At 43.6% G+C, this 19,020-nt stretch overlaps 1 protein-coding gene across 1 annotated transcript in view; it reads left to right on the plus strand.

Moving 5' to 3' along the window:
- Nucleotides 1-1,241: 1,241 nt before the first annotated feature.
- slc7a11 (solute carrier family 7 member 11) overlaps nt 1,242-19,020 on the plus strand; it is a 37,936-nt gene continuing 20,157 nt past the window's right edge. The window contains exons 1-2 of the mRNA XM_056277700.1: nt 1,242-1,533; nt 3,666-3,792. Coding sequence (XP_056133675.1) covers nt 1,242-1,533; nt 3,666-3,792 — 419 coding nt within the window. The remainder of the gene's footprint in view (nt 1,534-3,665; nt 3,793-19,020) is intronic.

Raw genomic sequence — 19,020 nt, forward strand, 5'->3', positions numbered from 1 at the left:
TAGACAGGACAACGTTAGCCTATTATGTCACACCAGGAAATAGGTGGCTTGTCAGTCTGTTGTGAAAATGGTTGGGTGACTCTGAAACTCTGAAAACTCCGACCCACGTCATCCTTACTCCACATTGCATCAGCTGCTGAAATGCCTCATCCCTCTGAACCACAGCTGGTTTAGATAGACTGAACAGACACACACAGACACACACACACACACACACACACACACAATTAAAAGGCTTGAAAGAAAGACTGCGAATAATGAATATGAAAGCTATAAAAGAATGACAAGACAGGCCATTGGCTAAGTGAGAGAGGAAGAGAGAGAGAAAGAGGGGGGGGGCTAGAGAGGGAGAGAGAGCTAGAGAAAGAGGGAGAGAGCTAGAGCGAGGGGGAAAGAGCTAGAGAGAGAGGGAGAGAGCTAGAGAGAGAGAGCCAGAAAAAGAGAGGGAGAGTTAGAGAGAGAGAGAGAGAGCTAGAGAGAGAGAGCCAGAGAAAGAGGGAGAGATAGAGAAAGAGAGGGGGAGAGCTAGAGAAAGAGAAAGAGAGCTAGAGAAAGAGAGGGAGAGAGCTAGAGAAAGAAGAAGAGAGCTAGCGAGAGGGAGAGAGAGCTAGAGAAAGAGGGGGAGCACTAGAGAGAGAGAGAGCTAGAGAAAGAGGGAGAGAGAGAGAGCTAGAGAGAGAGGGAGGGGGCTAGAGGAAGAGGGAGGGGAGAGAGTGTGTGTGTGTGAGTGAGTGAGAGGAAGGGGGAGTGTCAGAAATTATGCAAAAAGAAGTAAGAGAAAAAATGTGAAAACAACGTGTGAGGGAGCAAGAGAAGTGTAAAGGAAGCATTAATGGCTACTGAGTGGGAAGTTAGTGAGTAAAACTTGAATGGGTACAAGTTAAGCAGAAAGATAAAGAAAGAACAAAGGTTTCTTGAGAAAGAGTAAAAAAAGAGGGAAAGAGAGAAAAAGAAATTCTCAGTCTGAGAGGTCTTCACTCCCTGGGATTTGGTGTGTGTCAAGGGTCAGCCAGAGGGAGAAAAGTCAAGTGTCTGAGAAAGAGAAACCTTGTGTGTTTGATGCCTTTTCGGTTTTTTGAGTTCAGATTTTGAGACTTTATCTCATTAGGTGTGCTATACACTTTGGTAGTTTTAGATTGATGTGTATGAAGGACAGATACAAGCTGAGTTCATCCCAAAGAGAGAGTGCTTGACAGTGTGTGTGAGTGTGTTTGTGTGGGCTGTATGTTAGGGAGTCCAAAATGATCAGGAAGTCTGCATCAACCTGTGGGGACCAAGTCATAGCGAATGGGCAGAATTCTTCCCGAAATGAAGCTCGGTCAGACCTCAACGGCAAACAGTGGGATTCTGATGTTCCAAGCGGGAAAGTGGAACTGCGGAAGAAGGTGACGCTGCTCCGGGGAATCTCCATCATCATTGGCACCATTATTGGAGCAGGAATCTTCATCTCCCCCAAGGGGATCCTGAAGCACTCTGGCAGTGTGGGAATGTCCTTGCTGGTCTGGATCGCATGCGGCATGCTCTCACTCTTCGGTGAGTCAGTTTACTGGCGTCGGACTTGATTACCATGGCGACCTGTCCTCTTTTCTTTTTTTTTAAAGTAGCACCGTTGAAAAGTTGGAGGACGGAAATGGGACAAAATAAGGGGGCAGACAATGGCATAGAAATTGTGGGTTGTGAAATGGAAGAAAACATCTTGACTTCCTTTGCACCATTAAAGGAGGAGAATAGAGGTCAGAATATGTTTACCAAGCCAAGAAATAAAATATTGTGTAATAGCCCTTGGGCAACAAGTACAAGTACTAGTAAGATGAGAGTGAACTGCAATGTGTTGAACTGCAAAAAAATATCCATTTTAACAATTCATTCAGTCAAGCATAAAGATTATTTTGTATTAATCTGTCAATGGCAAATGTTCAGTTCAAATAAAACTGTTTTAATTGGTCAAATTATCTTGAAATGATATGCTTTATGCAACTTGTTTCAAAAATAATCTGGAAACAAATGAGAATGAGTTGGAAACAAGTGAAATTATTCCATTAAAGTGAAAGAATGTTATACTCAAAGAACAGCAGCAGAGTTCTTGGAGACTACTAAAATCATCAAATCCACCCACTAGACTACAGTTGTAACTGCAAACCAAACCAGTTAGACCGATTCTCTCAGAGATTGTTAAGGCATGTGGAGGCATGGTGCATTATAATTCATAGTATTTGCAGGGAATAAACCCAATACAACAATGCCTTGAGGTCACAATGCCTAATAAGGTGAGAGGGACATTGTCAGTAATCCACGATGTGCCAACAGGCTTAAGAAATCCTGGCTCTGAATCAGATTTCCGTCTATACTGAGTTTGTTTTGGCCATGATTCATGTACAACACAATGATAATCCTGTTCATGGTATACACTGTGTTTAATGCCATCAGTGCCATGTAGCCATCTACTCTCTAAGTCGTACTGTGTGAAGTTTACATGTATCTCCTGCAGTCTAAACAAATGCATTTTAGTTCAATTAGAGACCAACAAAAAAAGAAAAAAAAAGAAGAAAAAATAAAGCCCACGGTAGTGAATGGTGTGGAATGATTGTGAGTGATGGACTAGCGAGCTGTCCAGGGTATCACCCTGACTTTGTCACTCCTGGCTTGTTGGAAAGACTTTTTAGTCCCATGGAAATCTTGAATTGCATTAAGCAGATATAAAGAATGCATAGGTAAATTCATGAATGAATGAATGAAGGAGTGAATACATAAATGAGTGAATTATAAATGAATGAATTTCAGTGAAAAAACGGCAAAAAAAACAAAAACAAGCTCATGCCCTAAAATGTAGGTCTATGTTTTTGCTGGCTTCTGCAGTACACTTCTAGTCATTTAGCAAAATTGTTTTTCACCACCAAGTTAGCTGGAAAAACTGATGTCAGACTGACGTTCTGGTAAATCAAACACAGTTCATGCAAATCCATTAGGATTTGTTTGACTTACCTGGTAAAATGGATATGTAAAAGACACAAGTTAAACAGCATTTCATTTTAACAAATCATATTGCTTCTGTATGAAACTGTAAATTAGTATAACCAGAACTTAGTCCAAAGCACTCAGAGACAGAATCAAAATAAAACACAAATAAAATAAAGACAAAACACCACTACTACTTTTGGGCTTACATATCCATCCATCCATTATCCAAACCATTTACCCTGCTCTCAGAGTCGCGGGATGCTGGAGCCTATCCCAGCAGTCATTGGGCTAACATGTATTTTTGTATAATATAAGATATAGCTGCAAGTATATTATTCTATTATTTTTTTTTTGTCTTTTCAATGTGATAAAAGGTCCAAGCATACTATCCCTCTGGGCACTCTGTACCATTTGTAAGCCTTGGTTCTTACTGTTATAATGCTGTCCCAGTACCCAGCCTGTACTTTGAAATAAACTATCTCAAGTTTTTTTTCCACTATGGAGCGGAATCTTTTTGATGGGTCACATATTTATATCTGATTATTTCCTCTACGGTAGCATAAGCAATACATTTTGATGATAATGGAGGCCCAGAGGAGTAAACACTATTTCTATTGATCCAGAGCTGAGACTGTTGGAACCCCCAGGCCTAACATTTACTTCCTCATATCTGAGCAAAAGCTAATCGTTTGCATCTTTAATTGCAGGAGCTCTCTCCTACGCTGAGCTGGGGACTTGTATCAAGAAGTCTGGCGGACATTATACCTATATACTTGAGGCCTTTGGACCTCACATGGCCTTCATAAGACTATGGGTTGACCTCATCGCCATAAGGTAACTTGGGATACCGAGCAGTGGAACTGACAGGATGGCATGCTGTGACCTTGTGAAGTTGTATAGCTAGTTTAGCGTAGGTCAGTGAAGCGAGAAGAGGTTGTGTGAGTCTAACAGTCTGATTGTGTGCACAGCAGAGCCGAGGCAGTATAAACAGTCTACACTCTATCCTCAGCTACTGTGTTCTGTAAATCAGCCCGGGCTAACCACGACCCGGTGAAATCCATGGGAAAAGAAGAGATAGAAAAGAGAGAGACACTGAGGGATGAGAAACGAGAGCGAGAATAACAGAGCGAGGGAGGGAAAAGAAATTAGAGAACGAAAGGACAGGAGATTTCCCTAGTTGTGGTAGCTTAGGCTGGTCTGGAAAATGAAGTGGGATAAACTGATGACAGGCTCTGGGTCCTAGTAATCCTTATTTGATTCTTATCATGATGGGCCAGTCCTATAGAAAGCCAGTCATCTTCTCACCACCCAACATATGGACGTGATTATGGTTTGTGTTTCTCTGGTATGCCTTTAAATGTTTGTACAGCATACGATGACAGATATTACCCACACACCTCATGACTATTGCTAATTTAGTCTATTGCAGGGGAGGTGACGCGATAGGAAGTTTTCTTTCAGTCTGCATTTAGTTTTGCAGCAATAGCAGTACAGCACAGCACACACTACAAACCACTAATATCAGAATCACTCATCCCCCTTTTGAGAATAGCACTTTAGTCAACACACAGTATAGCATACTGGTGATGACCATTTCAGGTCAACAGAAAGGAAATTAGTGACTTTGGATTTGAATACGTTCAATGAATATAGGAAGTCCCCGGATTATGAACGCCCGTACTTACGAACTGACCTCTGTAAAGCCTATTATTATTAAAAAAAAATATCGGGTTACACACTGTGGTTCATACTAATGAACTGACGGACTACTTTGCGTGACGCTCAACACACTGCGCGTTTTAGGCGGTTCCTCGGCCCGAGCGAGAACAACGCCATGCCGTCGCCGCCATTTTAAGTCTGCTCGCATAAACATTATTGCGTTGTACCCTCGTAATCACGGCTTCAATGCACAAATCTGATGCAAGGGACGGTGATACCGCGTAGAAAAGGAAAACGACAACGATCGAAACGAAACGAAAGTGGAAATAATAAAGCGTCCAGGGAGAGATGAAACGCTCTTACCGTTTTTTCCACTTATCTGGTGAGGCGCGGAGGTGAGCCACGAGCGGGCTCTCGTTTCCGGCGCCAAACGGCCGGCCTCCGCCGGTCGCGGCCCGCTCCCGGGACAGTGGCAGGTGGGGAGTTTGAAATGTAAAGTTTTTTTTATACATATACACACAATCTCACTCTGTTACATTTATCATTATTACTGCATTATTATATTTGTGATGTTTTAGGTAAAATATATACCATTGTAACCTATTTTTCTGGACTCGCAGAGGGTGACGACTGTAAACTACTAATAAAACACGTTAGCCCCTAGTTAACGGGTACGACTCTTTAGCCGAGCGGTTAGTGATGTCGCCTTGTGGTGCAATACACCCCGTATCGAATCCCGCACCGGGCAAGAAAATAACCGGTTACACCATATTCTAAGACAAACACGCTAAACGTGAACTCTATGTAACTTCCGATTTACATACAAATTGAAAACAGACTCAAAAAAGGAAGTCGTTCGTAATCCGGGGACTATAACACCCTTTCCTGCACCTAGTCTGACTCAAAGGCGTCAACTATTTGGCTAACTATATTCCTGGTGAAGGAGAGTAATTAAGTGGGTGCAAGGCTATCAGAACGCCATCAACGAAAAAAGGGGGTAATTCCTGCTCAGTGGGGGTTTGGTTGGGGTGGGGACGGGGGTCTGATCTGATAAATGACACCTAAATTCATACAAATAAAAATATTTATTTAATTCATAATTTTTTTTAGTGCAGGTAGAACTGGTGACCTGAACGAGAACAGGAGAACGTCACTTAATATGCGCAGTAAGCCCGTATACATGTTCATTATGAATACAAACCACAGGGTTGATGTCAGGTTACAATCTGTTTTACAGTAAAACACCAAGCTCATCGATCTCACTTTTTTGAATATTCCAAATGTATTTCCGTGGAAATGGAGAGCTCATAACAACCAGGAAAAAAAACAACAACAGTAAATTATATGAAGTGAAAATTAATATATCCCGCCGTTTGGTCACCCTAAACTAGCTAGGCTAGTTCACACACTCTGGTTAAACCAACTGGACACAATATTCATAGAGAGTAAAAAGAGACAATATTCCCCAGCAACGGAAATCAAATGATGAGATAACTTACTGTACACATAGGATATGGTCTTCTCCCAAGTCGTTGTCGTCCTACTTCAGATTTGTGACTAAGTTAGTTAGTAGATAGCTGTCCTCTTCTGTCAAGTTGTTGTAGCGGGAATATCTAAATCTTACCCGGATATAGCAATGCTATTATTTGATTGGCTGTTCGGCAGCTATATTCTTTAATTTGATTGGCTGGTGCGTGGCAGGCCCTTCTCAACGCTATGGGGAATCCACTTGATTCCTACCTGTTCCACTGTTATAAAGAATAGCGGCGCAACTTGGTGGGCGTTACCCTGGTTCTCTGCGTGAGAAATAGAAGGTGTGGCGTGTGAGCGAGTTTAAATGCGTGTGTCTCACGCGAAATGCGTGAGACTTGAGAGCCCTGATAGAAACCATACCCATATTTGTATATTATGCACACCAGTAGGCTGACAAGCTCTATGATGGCAGGTGTGGTTAAGCATCCAGACCAACCAGGGTGATAAACATCCAAAAACAATTAACAATACAGTAAAGTACATAGAAAAGGACTAATACAAAAGCCATACTATCAAGCATACATCTTATATATACACACTATATTGTGGTGATACACAATTGAGGGTAGCTTCACCAGGGGCTGCTGCTCCTTTAAGGCAGACGTTCAGAGTGCTGACGTAGGCACTGCTTGGAGTTTCCGGGGTGGAGCCATGTTTGCAGCAGCCTAGCAGTTAGTGGTTGCTGTAATATTTGCTAGTAATATTTGATTTGCTAATGTCCCTTACGGCTTTCCGTAGCGCCACAACAAAGTCACGTGATGTACGTAACAACGTCAGTCGGAATGCGGTCGGTGAATAAACACCCAGCACGAGAGAAGTCGTCCTTGCTTTATTAATGTTATAAGTTAACATAGCCAGAGGGCACAGATCATTACATGGTGTCAGAGTAGCGGAGTTTAAATACCCAATATGGATTCGTACGGCGTTCCAGCTCCACGGATGGACTGGGAATCGGCGAACTTACCTGAAGCATGGAGACGATTTCGACAAACAACGGAGCTAATGTTCACGGGCCCCCTGCGCGGGAAGAATGAAGAGGAGAAATGCAGCTACCTCCTGCTCTGGATAGGGGAAAAAGGGCGCGATGTGCACAACACTTGGACACTCAGCGGAGAACAAGCCAAGAAGCTAGAAACGTACTACGATAAGTACACTGAGTACATCACCCCCAAAGCAAACCCGATTTATGCCAGATATAAATTTCATGAAAAGATGCAGGGAGAGAGTGAATCCTTCGAACGATTTGTAACTGAGCTAAAGCTCCTAGTCAAAGACTGTGGCTACCCAAATGCCGACGAGATGGTCAGGGACCGCATCGTGTTTGCCACCAACTCACCCAGAGTGAGAGAAAAGCTACTTAGCCAGGGAGCTGAGCTAACGCTAGAAAAGGCCATAGATGTAGCCCGCTCACACGAGCTAGCAAAGCAACAGCTAAAGTCTATGGGCCAGGGCAGCACACATGAAACGGTGCACGCAATAGGCAGAAAGACTTACAAACCGAACGCACCCAAAGCAGCTAACGCTAACTTCAGACAAAGGGAGGGTAACGTTAGCACCGCCGCTAGGGCGTGTAGCTATTGTGGAGGGCTACACGGCGCTAAAGCCACTTGCCCAGCTAAGGGTAAACAATGCATTAAATGCAAGAAGCTCAATCATTTTGCTAAAGTATGCAAGTCTAGCTCCCAGGGACAGACAAAGTACTACCGCGGCACAGTACATGCCGTCGGAGAGAACCCAGAAGAGTACACCACTGACAGAGAGCAGGAAGAACTGTACTTCGACAACATTACAGTGGAGAGCACCGCTGTGGGAGAACAGACAGAGCTGTACATAGACTGCATCTCAATAGAGAACAACGGAAAAAGCAACGAGCAGGCTTACGTAGAGGTTGGAATTGGCACACCTCCACAGAAGGTAAAGTTTAAACTAGACACTGGGGCACAGGCCAATACTATTCCCACCAACCTGTTCCAGGCGCTGTTCAAAAATGTGACACTGAAACCAGCAATACACAGACTCACTGAATATGGAGGAGGCGCGCTGAGCGTGAAAGGCACATGCAAACTCAAATGTAAGTACAGAGACAATGCAATTATGCTGGACTTTTACGTCATTGACACAAACGCCCCACCAGTCATGGCAATGAAAACATGCCGTGACCTAAACTTGGTAAAAATAGTGATGGCTGTGAGCGAGGAAAACAATGTCACATCACAGAGCATAATGGATGAGTATGCAGATGTTTTCCAAGGAATAGGAGAGTTCCCAGGCGAGTGCACCTTCCGCGTCACACCAGATGCAACGCCGGTCGTCTGCCCGCCACGCAGAATCCCCATCGCCCTACGCAGCAAACTGAGGGACGAGCTTGACAGCATGGAGAAAGGCGGCATAATCTGTAAGGTAACAGAACCCACAGAATGGGTGAACGCACTCGTCATTGTTGAGAAGCCAAAGACAGGCAAACTTAGAGTGTGTTTAGACCCCAGAGCTCTTAACAAAGTGATACAACGACCTCACTATCCCCTCCCCACGCTGGAGGACGCCACCACAAAGCTCGCTGGAGCTGAGTACTTTAGCGTGTTAGACGCGCGGTCAGGCTATTGGGCCATCAAACTGAGCACTGAATCCTCAATGTTGACGACATTTAACACAGTGTTTGGCAGGTATCGTTTCCTCAGACTGCCATTCGGAATCGTGTCCGCTCAAGACGAGTTCCAGAGACGCGTGGATGAAACATATGAAGGATTGGACGGTGTGACGGCCATAGTGGACGACATACTAGTGTTCGGCAAGACTAAAGAGGAACATGACCAGCGTCTCAGAGCGATGCTGAAGCGCACAAGGGAGCGAGGGGTGCGGCTCAACCCCGACAAGTGTCACATATGCGTGTCCGAGGTAAGCTACTTCGGCCACACGCTCTCACACGAAGGCATCAAACCAGACCCACACAAGGTGAAGGCGGTCAAGGACATGCAACCCCCACAGAACAAAGCAGAGCTGGAGACAGTCCTCGGCATGATCAACTACCTCGCCAGATTTGCTCCACACCTCTCACAGATAAACTCACCCCTCAGACAGCTTCTGAAACAGGACAGTGAGTTTGTGTGGGATGCAGTCCACGACAAGGCGTTCCAAGAGATGAAGAATCTCATTACACAGCACCCAGGTCCAGTACTCTCATATTTCGACCCGCAGAAAGAGCTGCGACTCCAAGTGGATGCATCCAAAAGTGGCCTTGGGGCTGTCATGCTCCAAGATGGCAAACCAATTGCCTATGCGTCCAAGTCACTCAACAGCACTGAAGAAAACTACGCACAGATAGAGAAGGAGCTCTACGCTGTGGTCTTCGGCTGCAAGAGGTTCCACGAGTACATGTATGGACGAAAAGTGATTGTGGAGTCAGACCACAAGCCTCTGGAGGCAATACTAAAAAAGCCACTGGCAGCAGCACCACCCCGGCTGCAACGGATGATCCTGGCGCTCCAAAAATACGACATCCAAATCATCCACCGCCCCGGTAAGGACATACCGGTGGCCGACACACTGTCACGCAAGTCAATAGAACACCACGACAGTGACCTACAGGAAGGGATGGAGGCCCAAGTGCACACAGTCCTCAGCAACATCCCTGTGAGCGACACAAGACTCACAGAAATCAAGCAGGAAACAGCGCAAGATCCACAGCTCACCGCACTCAGACGAGCCACACTCACTGGCTGGCCAGACACAAAGAAAAACTGCCCGCTCAGCATCCAGGAATACTGGAACCACAGAGCAGAAATCTCAGAAATGGACGGTATCCTGTTCAAAGGTGAGAGAATCATTGTCCCCCAAAAGCTTCGCAAGGACATGATACAGCGCATCCATGCCAGCCACCTTGGCGTGGAAAAAAGCAAATGCCGAGCAAGAGACTTACTGTTCTGGCCTGGCATGGGGAAACAGATCGAGGATGCGGTAGCAGACTGCAGCATATGCCAAGAACGGCGCAGCGCAAATGCAAAGGAACCAATGATGTCACACGCCATACCCGAGCGGCCGTGGCAAGTGATAGGCACAGACCTATTCACATGGAACTCACAGGACTTCATAGTCACTGTGGACTACTACTCCAGATTCTTCGAGCTAGAAAGACTTTACAGCTGCACCTCATCTGCCGTCATCATGAAGCTGAAAGCAGCAATGGCTCGACACGGAATCCCCGAGACTATCATCAGCGACAACGGTCCGTGCTACAGCTCTGGTGAGTTCCGCAACTTCTCACAGACATGGGGTTTCTCACACACCACCACAAGCCCCCACTACCCACAGAGCAACGGCCTCTCCGAGAAGACTGTCCAGACGGCCAAACGCATCCTGGACAAAGCCAAAGCTGAGAACAAAGACCCCTACATGAGCTTACTGGAGTATCGCAACACACCGGTGGACAACCTGAAATCACCGGCACAGCTACTGATGAGTCGGAGGCTGCGGTCCATTCTCCCATCAACAGCAAAACACCTGCAGCCACAGATCGCCAGTCAGGAGGATGTTCACAAAAGGAGAGAGGTATGTCAACAGCGCCAGCAGGCATACTACAACCGAACAGCCAAACCTCTGCCCCACCTGCCCGCAGGCACACCAATCCGCTTCCGGCAGGAGGATGGATCCTGGAGACCTGCAACTGTGGAAAGACCAGCGAACACAGACAGGAGCTACCACATCCAAACCAAAGAAGGTCAGATCTACCAACGCAACCGTCAACACCTGCGACAAAGCAGAGTGAACACTCACACTACGCACACACACACTTCACAGCAGACTGTTACCAGCGCTAACAACAACACACAAGCCCATCAGCAAGAGCATGCTGAACCTCCAGACACGAACAATCAGCGACAACCAGACACACAGCCTGGTTACACCACGAGGTCAGGTCGCACGATCAAACCAAGACAAATCCTTGACTTATGAATGTTAAAAAAGAGAATTTTACACCAACCTGTACTATACCTGCTATGTTTTGAAAAGAAATATTTACAGCGTTCACTTACCTTGTGTACCTACCTGCTGTTTGCAGTTACCAGTAATGAAATGAAAAAAAAAAGATGAAATGTTATTACGGTGTCACATTTAGACAGTGAAGGAAATGTTTTACACTACTTTGTTGCAGTCCAGTTATATAAGAGTTCCACTTTCATATTCTTTCTTATTAAGATTGTATTCGCTTATAAACATGCTCAACGTGGTCTGTATCTCTGCAGAGAAAGCAGCACTTTTCAGAAAAAGGGAGATGTAATATTTGCTAGTAATATTTGATTTGCTAATGTCCCTTACGGCTTTCCGTAGCGCCACAACAAAGTCACGTGATGTACGTAACAACGTCAGTCGGAATGCGGTCGGTGAATAAACACCCAGCACGAGAGAAGTCGTCCTTGCTTTATTAATGTTATAAGTTAACATAGCCAGAGGGCACAGATCATTACAGTTGCCTCGACAGATTGTGCTGTATCGGTGGTTTTGTGTGGCGAGCAAACGGAATTGACTCGATCTCTCCGTCTCCTCATTCCTGCACTCCCACAATATCAACTTCATCATCCCATATATCAGAATCTACATCACCTATATGTTAAAAAATATTGTATTAAATTAGAAGACAGAAAAAAACCTCAACTTCTTATACAGAAATTGCACCCTAACCCCTCCTATAACAAGTAGACTAGATCACATAACAATAAAGGAACAAGACACACCTGTTGAATTTATGAAGTTCACCCTTTTCAGTTTTTTAACTATGTGTGCAAAGGTCTAGGAATATACAAAATAGCTATAGACGTCATGGTACTACCACCATTTTTATTTATTTTAGAGAAAATGTTTGATCTTATACTCTTGATTCAGACCACTAGTTGTGGGAGTCTGGAGAGAGAAAATATAAAAACTTTCTCTTTAGAGTAAGAGGGAATTTAAATCCCCTCCTGTGTCTGGGAGAGGCCACTAGGTCACGCTGGTGCTGGGTTCGGATGCAGCTCCTTGCTCTGCTATCCAGGTTTTTAATGCTCTTTGTGGTTTTTCCTACATACTATGCTCAACCACGTGGTCATTAAATAGATAACATTTCTTGTGCAAAACATATAGTGCCTGTCACTGTCATTGTTTTTCCTGTTATCGGGTGGGTGTATGTGGTATACTTATATGTAAAATTTCGCTGGGTGCATGAGCCACACTGGTAATTCCCTGGTGGAGGATCAAGGAAAGTTGTGTTTTTAGCAGGAACGAGATCACATTTCGCTGGCTTTTCAAGTAGTGGACCAGAGCTCAAAATGTGCCAGTGTTTTTGAATAGTTTTTTTTTTTTTTAATCTTTACCCAGGGCTGAATATTTTTATATAGCACCTAGGACCATTATGGAGGTTTTTCTTTTTTGATAAGGCACTCTTCCTATGTGTTACAGTACTGAACCTGTCTTGGGCAGCTGTTACTCCCCTTTCATTGTACCCTCTTTACTTGAATGCAAATTCTAATTCATTTGCATGTTTATTTGTTTAGTGCAGATTCTCCTGATATGACTAAATTGGCTGATGGGGAGGCATTTTTTCAGGTGGAGTGGATGGAATGATTGCCCATGTAAGAAAGAACATTTGTCAGTTTCCTTTCTATACAGGTCTGTCACCGATGTCCTGCTCTCATTTTTTACTAGAATTATGGATGAGCCTCATGGGATACTGTCCTCATGTACTAATACTCGTAGTCATAAAACTACTCTGATACAGGCTTCCGGGTAGTGCAATGGTCTATTCCGTTGCCTACCACCCTGGTTTGAATTCCCATGTTATCTCCGGCTTGGTCGGGCGTCCCTACAGACACAATTGGCCGTGTCTGCAGTTGGGAAGCTAGATGTGGGTATGTGTCCTGGTTGCTGCACTAGCGCCTCCTCTGGTCAGTCGGGGTGCCTGTTCAGGGGGGAGGGGGAACTGGGGGTGGGGACTGGGGGGAATAGTGTGAGCCTCACACACGCTACTTCCCCCTGGTGAAATAAGCGGCTGGTGACTCCACATGTATCAGAGGATGCATGTGGTAGTCGGCAGCCCTCCTCAGATCGGCAGAGGGGGTGGAGCAGCGACCGGGACAGTTTGGAAGAGTGGGGTAATTGGCCGGATACAACTGGGGAGAAAAAGGGGTAGGGAAAAAAAAAGTCAGATAGTGAGGAATATGTGATGAAAATAAAACATGTTTTCAAAGTCATTGTTAGAACTGTATTGGTGTTATGAAGTACTCATTCAGTATTGGCAAGTATCCAAATGTAAGTACTTGTACTAGCACATGGTCTGAAAAAAAAGTGGTATCAGTGCATCCGTAACTAGAATGTCCAAAAAAACTGATTTGTTGTACATCATGATTAATGGTAAATTTTAAATATTCATGGCAGCGATTGAAATACTCATAAAACTGCAATTAAACTATCAAATGGACCATCATGGATTATGAAAATATCATTGATATAATGTTTCTGTAGTTTGATGTGGTTATGGAAGGAATTTTCAGAGGAGAAGATATAAAACTTGTCAAAAACGTAGGGAAGTGAAGTGAGGGGCCATTTTGCTGTCCATGGCAGTCCCTTTGCATTGCCTGTATAAAGAAGACACTTTCTCAAACACAAAAACGTTTTTGGAAAGAAAAATCTCAGCCAGTTCCCTTATAAACCTAGTACTTGGTATAGTCCCAGGTGGTCTTTTATCCAAAAATTGGGTCAGCATAACCCGGTGGAAATGCATTTGAGAGAGGTAGATCACCCGGTGGCCTCTCTCAGACACAGTGGCATGGAGCACGTCAGATCTCTGAGAGGAGGAGGCGATTTAAATTCTCTCTTACTCCAAAGAGAAAGTTTTTATATTTTCACTCTCCAAACTCACCTCTAGAGGTAGGAATCAAGAGAATGAGATCAAACATTTTCTCTAAAATAACTAAAAATGGTGATAATATATCATGATGTCTCTCTATATTTATATTATCTATATTTATTTTGTATCTTCTTAGACCCTTACACATATATTTAAAAAATGGAATAGGGTCAGTTTTATAAATTCAACAGGTGTCTTTTTCCTTATTTTTCCGTCTTTCTTCTAATTTAATACAATATTTTTGAACATATATGTGATGTAGATTCGGATATATGGGATGACGGTCATATAATGTGTATACATAAGATGTATGTTTGATAGTATGCCTTTGGTATTCGTCCTTTTTCTACTTTGGTTCTATGCACTTGACTGTATTGTTAATTGTGTTTGGATGTTTATCACCCTGGGCGGTTCAGATGCCTAACCACACCTGCCATCATAGAGCTTGTCAGCCTACTGGTGTGCATGGTTTATAAAAATATGGGTTTGGTTTCTGTTTTTTCAAACCTTCTGACCTGATTAAGATCCAAGTGGGATCGAAATGTTGTCCTTATTGTGGCTTAGAGTCAGTGTGCAAACTGTAGTCCTGTCCCGTCTGGTGTCTTTGCAGAGTGTGTCTGATCTAACGCATGATACATGTCACTCTTACAAAACAGAAGGGAATGGAGAACAGTTAAAAAGTAATTTTCTCACCCTGATATCGCTTGGATATAAAAATGTGGTAGTTTGGCCAATGAAAACAAATGCAAAGCCCCAAGACTGTTATTACAGTCCATCCTTGTCCAAAACTTGTATCAAAGATTTTTTTTGTTTAATGAAACAGTGGGCAAAGTTAAATCTGCTATTATTAAAAACAAATCTCTTGATGCAACTAGATAGCACAAATAATGAGTGGTATATTTGGTCTACAGTGTAAAACTGGTTGTCTTTAAATGGCTGAACCAGCTGAGAAAAGGAACACATATTATAAAAAACTAGAAACACAAAGGCTATCTTATATGTTGAGGGCACCGCTTACTTTTATGGGTAGCTCATTCTCCTCATGGAAACATCGTGAGAATATTTTCTACAAGTTCATGGGCAATGACTCATTGTATTTACAGTGTGTCCACATGTCTCAAATGCTCTGTTCCTACCCTGCTTGGCACATTGACCAGTACCTGAGCCCAGAGAATTTACATGGAGATAGTTCACAATTAAAATTGTCCTACAGAATCTATTAGAAGGAGACTGAAGTTATTGAATTTTCATGTGCGGAACCTGGATTGGAGGATATTAGAGGTGCAGCCTTGTTTATTAACCTGTTACATTTTCAAGGGCTGCCCCAAACCCTGACCAGAAATAACTCCACGGTCACAATCAATGGATTGATGGATAATCCAGTTCATGTGGATGAAAGGTGGCTAAATTATACTTATAGGATCTCATGACTTAGCGCCTCTGTGCCTCCAACAGGTCCCTTCCCAATCTAACCAGTAAACCACCTTTAGGTTCAATGATCTATCCTCTGATTTCTGGATTTTATTTTTTGTTAGAAATACACTTACTAGGCGTCTGAGTAGCGTAGCGGTCTATTCCATTGCCTACCGACACAGGGATTACCAGTTTGAATCCCCATCTTACCTCCGGCTTGGTCGGGTGTCCTTACAGACACAATTTGCCATGTCTGCAGGTGGGAAGTCGGATGTGGGTCTGTGTGCTGGTCGCTGCACTAGCACCTCCTCTGTCTGGTCGGTCAGGGAGCCTGTTCGGGGGGGAGATGGGGGCGAATAGCGTGATCGTCTCACGCGCTACGTCCCCCCTGGTGAAACTCCTCGCTGCCAGGTAAAAAGAAGCGACTGGCGACTTCACATGTATCTGAGGAGACGTGTGACAGTCTTCAGCCCTCCCCGGATCGGCAGAGGGGGTGGAGCATCAACCGGGACGGCTCAGAAGAGTGGGGTAACAGGCCAAGTACAACTGGGGAGGAGAAAAAAGCGGGGGGAGTGGGGGGTAAAAAAAGGACTACACTTACCATTTAGTTTATTATCATTATGAAATTAGTGTTACTTTGACATACTATATTTGATAGAGAAAAGGCCTACATACAATCCAAAGGAATTGAATCAAGTGCAACTGGACTTGGTATATATCCGTGAAGACGTTTCGCCTCTCATCCAAGAGACTTCCTCAGTTCGTGCCTTTCTGACTAGACCAAGCTAGTCTGACTGGCTGGTGATGAAACTCAGATATTTATCCTCTTTGTTGTTATCAGAGCTATTGATGTCAATGGCTCTTCACATACATGCTTACATACAAGTATATAAACACGCAAGTTGACACTAATCCAATAATAAATTGAGCATCGTGACAAAAGTACGGCGCTTTTATAAGTGTTAAATAGCTGAACTCATTCTAACCAAGCACCCTGGAGTCACGGGCAGACCTCGGCCAGTTTATTTCGACTTCGACCATGTTATATTCTACATCAAAAAACCCGTGGGTTTTATTCTTGCGTGTATGCTTTCAATGAACTAATGTGTCCACATTGATATGAAGCAGGGATTTTGATTGAGTTATAATCAATGATGCTGTAAACCAGAAGGCAGCTTTGTCTGTTGTTGAATACTGGGGAAATCAATGGCGTTTGGGATTAGAGGAAATGCTGTAAAGGTCCTCAGAGTTTAGCACATTGTTGTCTGTGATCGGCCCATGTCATTGTTGTTAGACTGTTACATCTTTACTGCAGAGAGGATTTGCAAGTCCCAGTTACTTAAATCCATGCTGACCCAACTAACCCATGACTGTTACAAAGATGGAGAATCCTATCACAGATAAATCCAGTCACATAGCTCTACCATCCCCTTGAAAGCAATATCCCTTTGTCCAATCCTCCCTCTATCTAGCGCCATCCAAATGTTTGCGAAACATCCCTGTTTTGCCAGTACAGTATATGCTCAACTGTAGTGATAAATAACCACAACATGATTATGCTCTCGTTTTAATTTTGGGGCATCACCCACTTGTCGTACGAAATTAAGATAAACCAAATTAATCAATTTCAGATGTGAAGTTATACATTTTTGATTACAGGGATTTCTGTCATTGCTTTTTAGAGAAACACACATACATCAGCTTTCAATAATAGAGACATTTATTAATGGCTAAATGTGTACCAACAATAGAGTAAATGAATAAATGAAAAATCAAAATCAAATAGATGAATCAATTTTTTTCCTTTCAAAGACAACCCGAGCTTATCACTTAGTTGGCGATGGTATCAGAGAGTATCAAAAAAGGTTGAATGAGTTCATCTGGATACAACATTTGTTGACAGATACGTTTCATCACTCAACTAAGTGACATCTTCAGTCTAAACTGACTGCAGGTATTCCCACCCATTATAAACAACAAAGTACAATACAGTGCCTGACGACCGAAACTAACGACCGAATTCATATGCAAATATTGGTGTGACTTTTAACTAGTTTCAAAGGCCACGTGTACTATTCACAGAGGATTAGGGATTGTTGCAATCACAGCATTGTAAGATGGCGACAGATGTATAACTGAAACCAGCCACCAGTTTTATGTGCAAATATGGGTGTGCCCATTCGCTAGAGTTTTGATGGCCATGTGTACTATTCACAGAGGGTTGGGGTATAGTTGCAATCACAGGGGACAGAGAGCCCCCCCCCCCCCCGGTTCAGGCATGGTCATTCCCTCTTAACATAGATGGACTCTTTGACTCCCCGTTCAAACCATCGCTCCTCCCTGTCAAGGATGTGCACATCCTCATCCCTGAAAAAGTGGCCACTGGCCTGTAGATGGGTGTAGACTGCGGACTCTTGGCCTGACGCGTTAGCTCTCCTGTGTTGTCTGTGAATGTTCTCATTCATCCAGGTCATGGTTATCCAAAGGAACTGAATCAAGTGCAACTGGACTTGGTATATATATCCGTGAAGGCGTTTCGCCTCTCATCCAAGAGGCTTCATCCTCGTGACGGAAAGCCACAGGAACGTAGGTTTTGAAACGGAAGTCTGGGAAATAGTGGGCTCAGGTCAAATTGCTGCCCTCACTGGGGAAGAAGATACTCTCCTGTGTTGTGCCATTCTTTTGGCCAGTGTCAGTTTAGTTTCCCCAATGTGCAAGTCACTGCAATCGTCCTGGCACTTAACAGCGTACACTGTATGGAGAACCAAGACATGGAGAACCACGGAGAACCACGACAATTGGGGACCACCCTCTGTTGCAGCCTTCATCCGCCTTCACTGCTGTTGTGACTTGGAGACATAGTCCCATTGAGGTCTTTGTTGGATCGCACTTCGTCTGGAACCTCTCCCTTGACTTATCTGCCTTGGGTGACCCTACCAGGAGCCAAGCTCCGAACAGCATAGCTCTTGGGATCATTAGTAACTTCTAAAACTAAAACTTCTAAAACTAAAAACTTTTTAATGAAGAAAATTGAAAACTAACCTTCTATCGTCACTAGATGGCAGTATGATTTCATGGTAGGAATGCAGTTAAAATCTTAAATCAATATCTCAGTCAATTTACAGCCATGGGAGTTAGAGCATTTTTCATGAAATTGTTTGTTGAGTACCGTTAGCTGGATTACTAGAGAGTTAAAAAATTAATTCACATCAATGCAGACATATACAGAGACAAAGAGTTAAATTGAAGGCCTCTGAGGAATGTAGGAATTTATGACTTAAACAGCACTTGGCAAGTTCCAGAGAGGTGGCTTGAGGGTGTCTATGTGATTGTGTGTTTGCATGTGTGTGTGTGTGTGTGTGTGTGTGTGTGAGAGAGTGAGAGAGAGAGAGAGATTTTATTTTTTTCATTTTCAAAAGCACATTTGTTCAGTTTACATTCCAGTCCAACAGCTGATATACAAGCATGTTCATCTTTTTGTACTCCAGTTCATAAAATGAAAAACAGTTTTAGAAAAAAGTCCCACTGAGTAGTTTAAACAAAGTATTTATAACAACAAACAGGTTTTCAAACTCAAGTCA

Source organism: Lampris incognitus, chromosome 1, assembly GCF_029633865.1.
Source record: "Lampris incognitus isolate fLamInc1 chromosome 1, fLamInc1.hap2, whole genome shotgun sequence".
Lineage (NCBI taxonomy): Eukaryota > Metazoa > Chordata > Actinopteri > Lampriformes > Lampridae > Lampris > Lampris incognitus.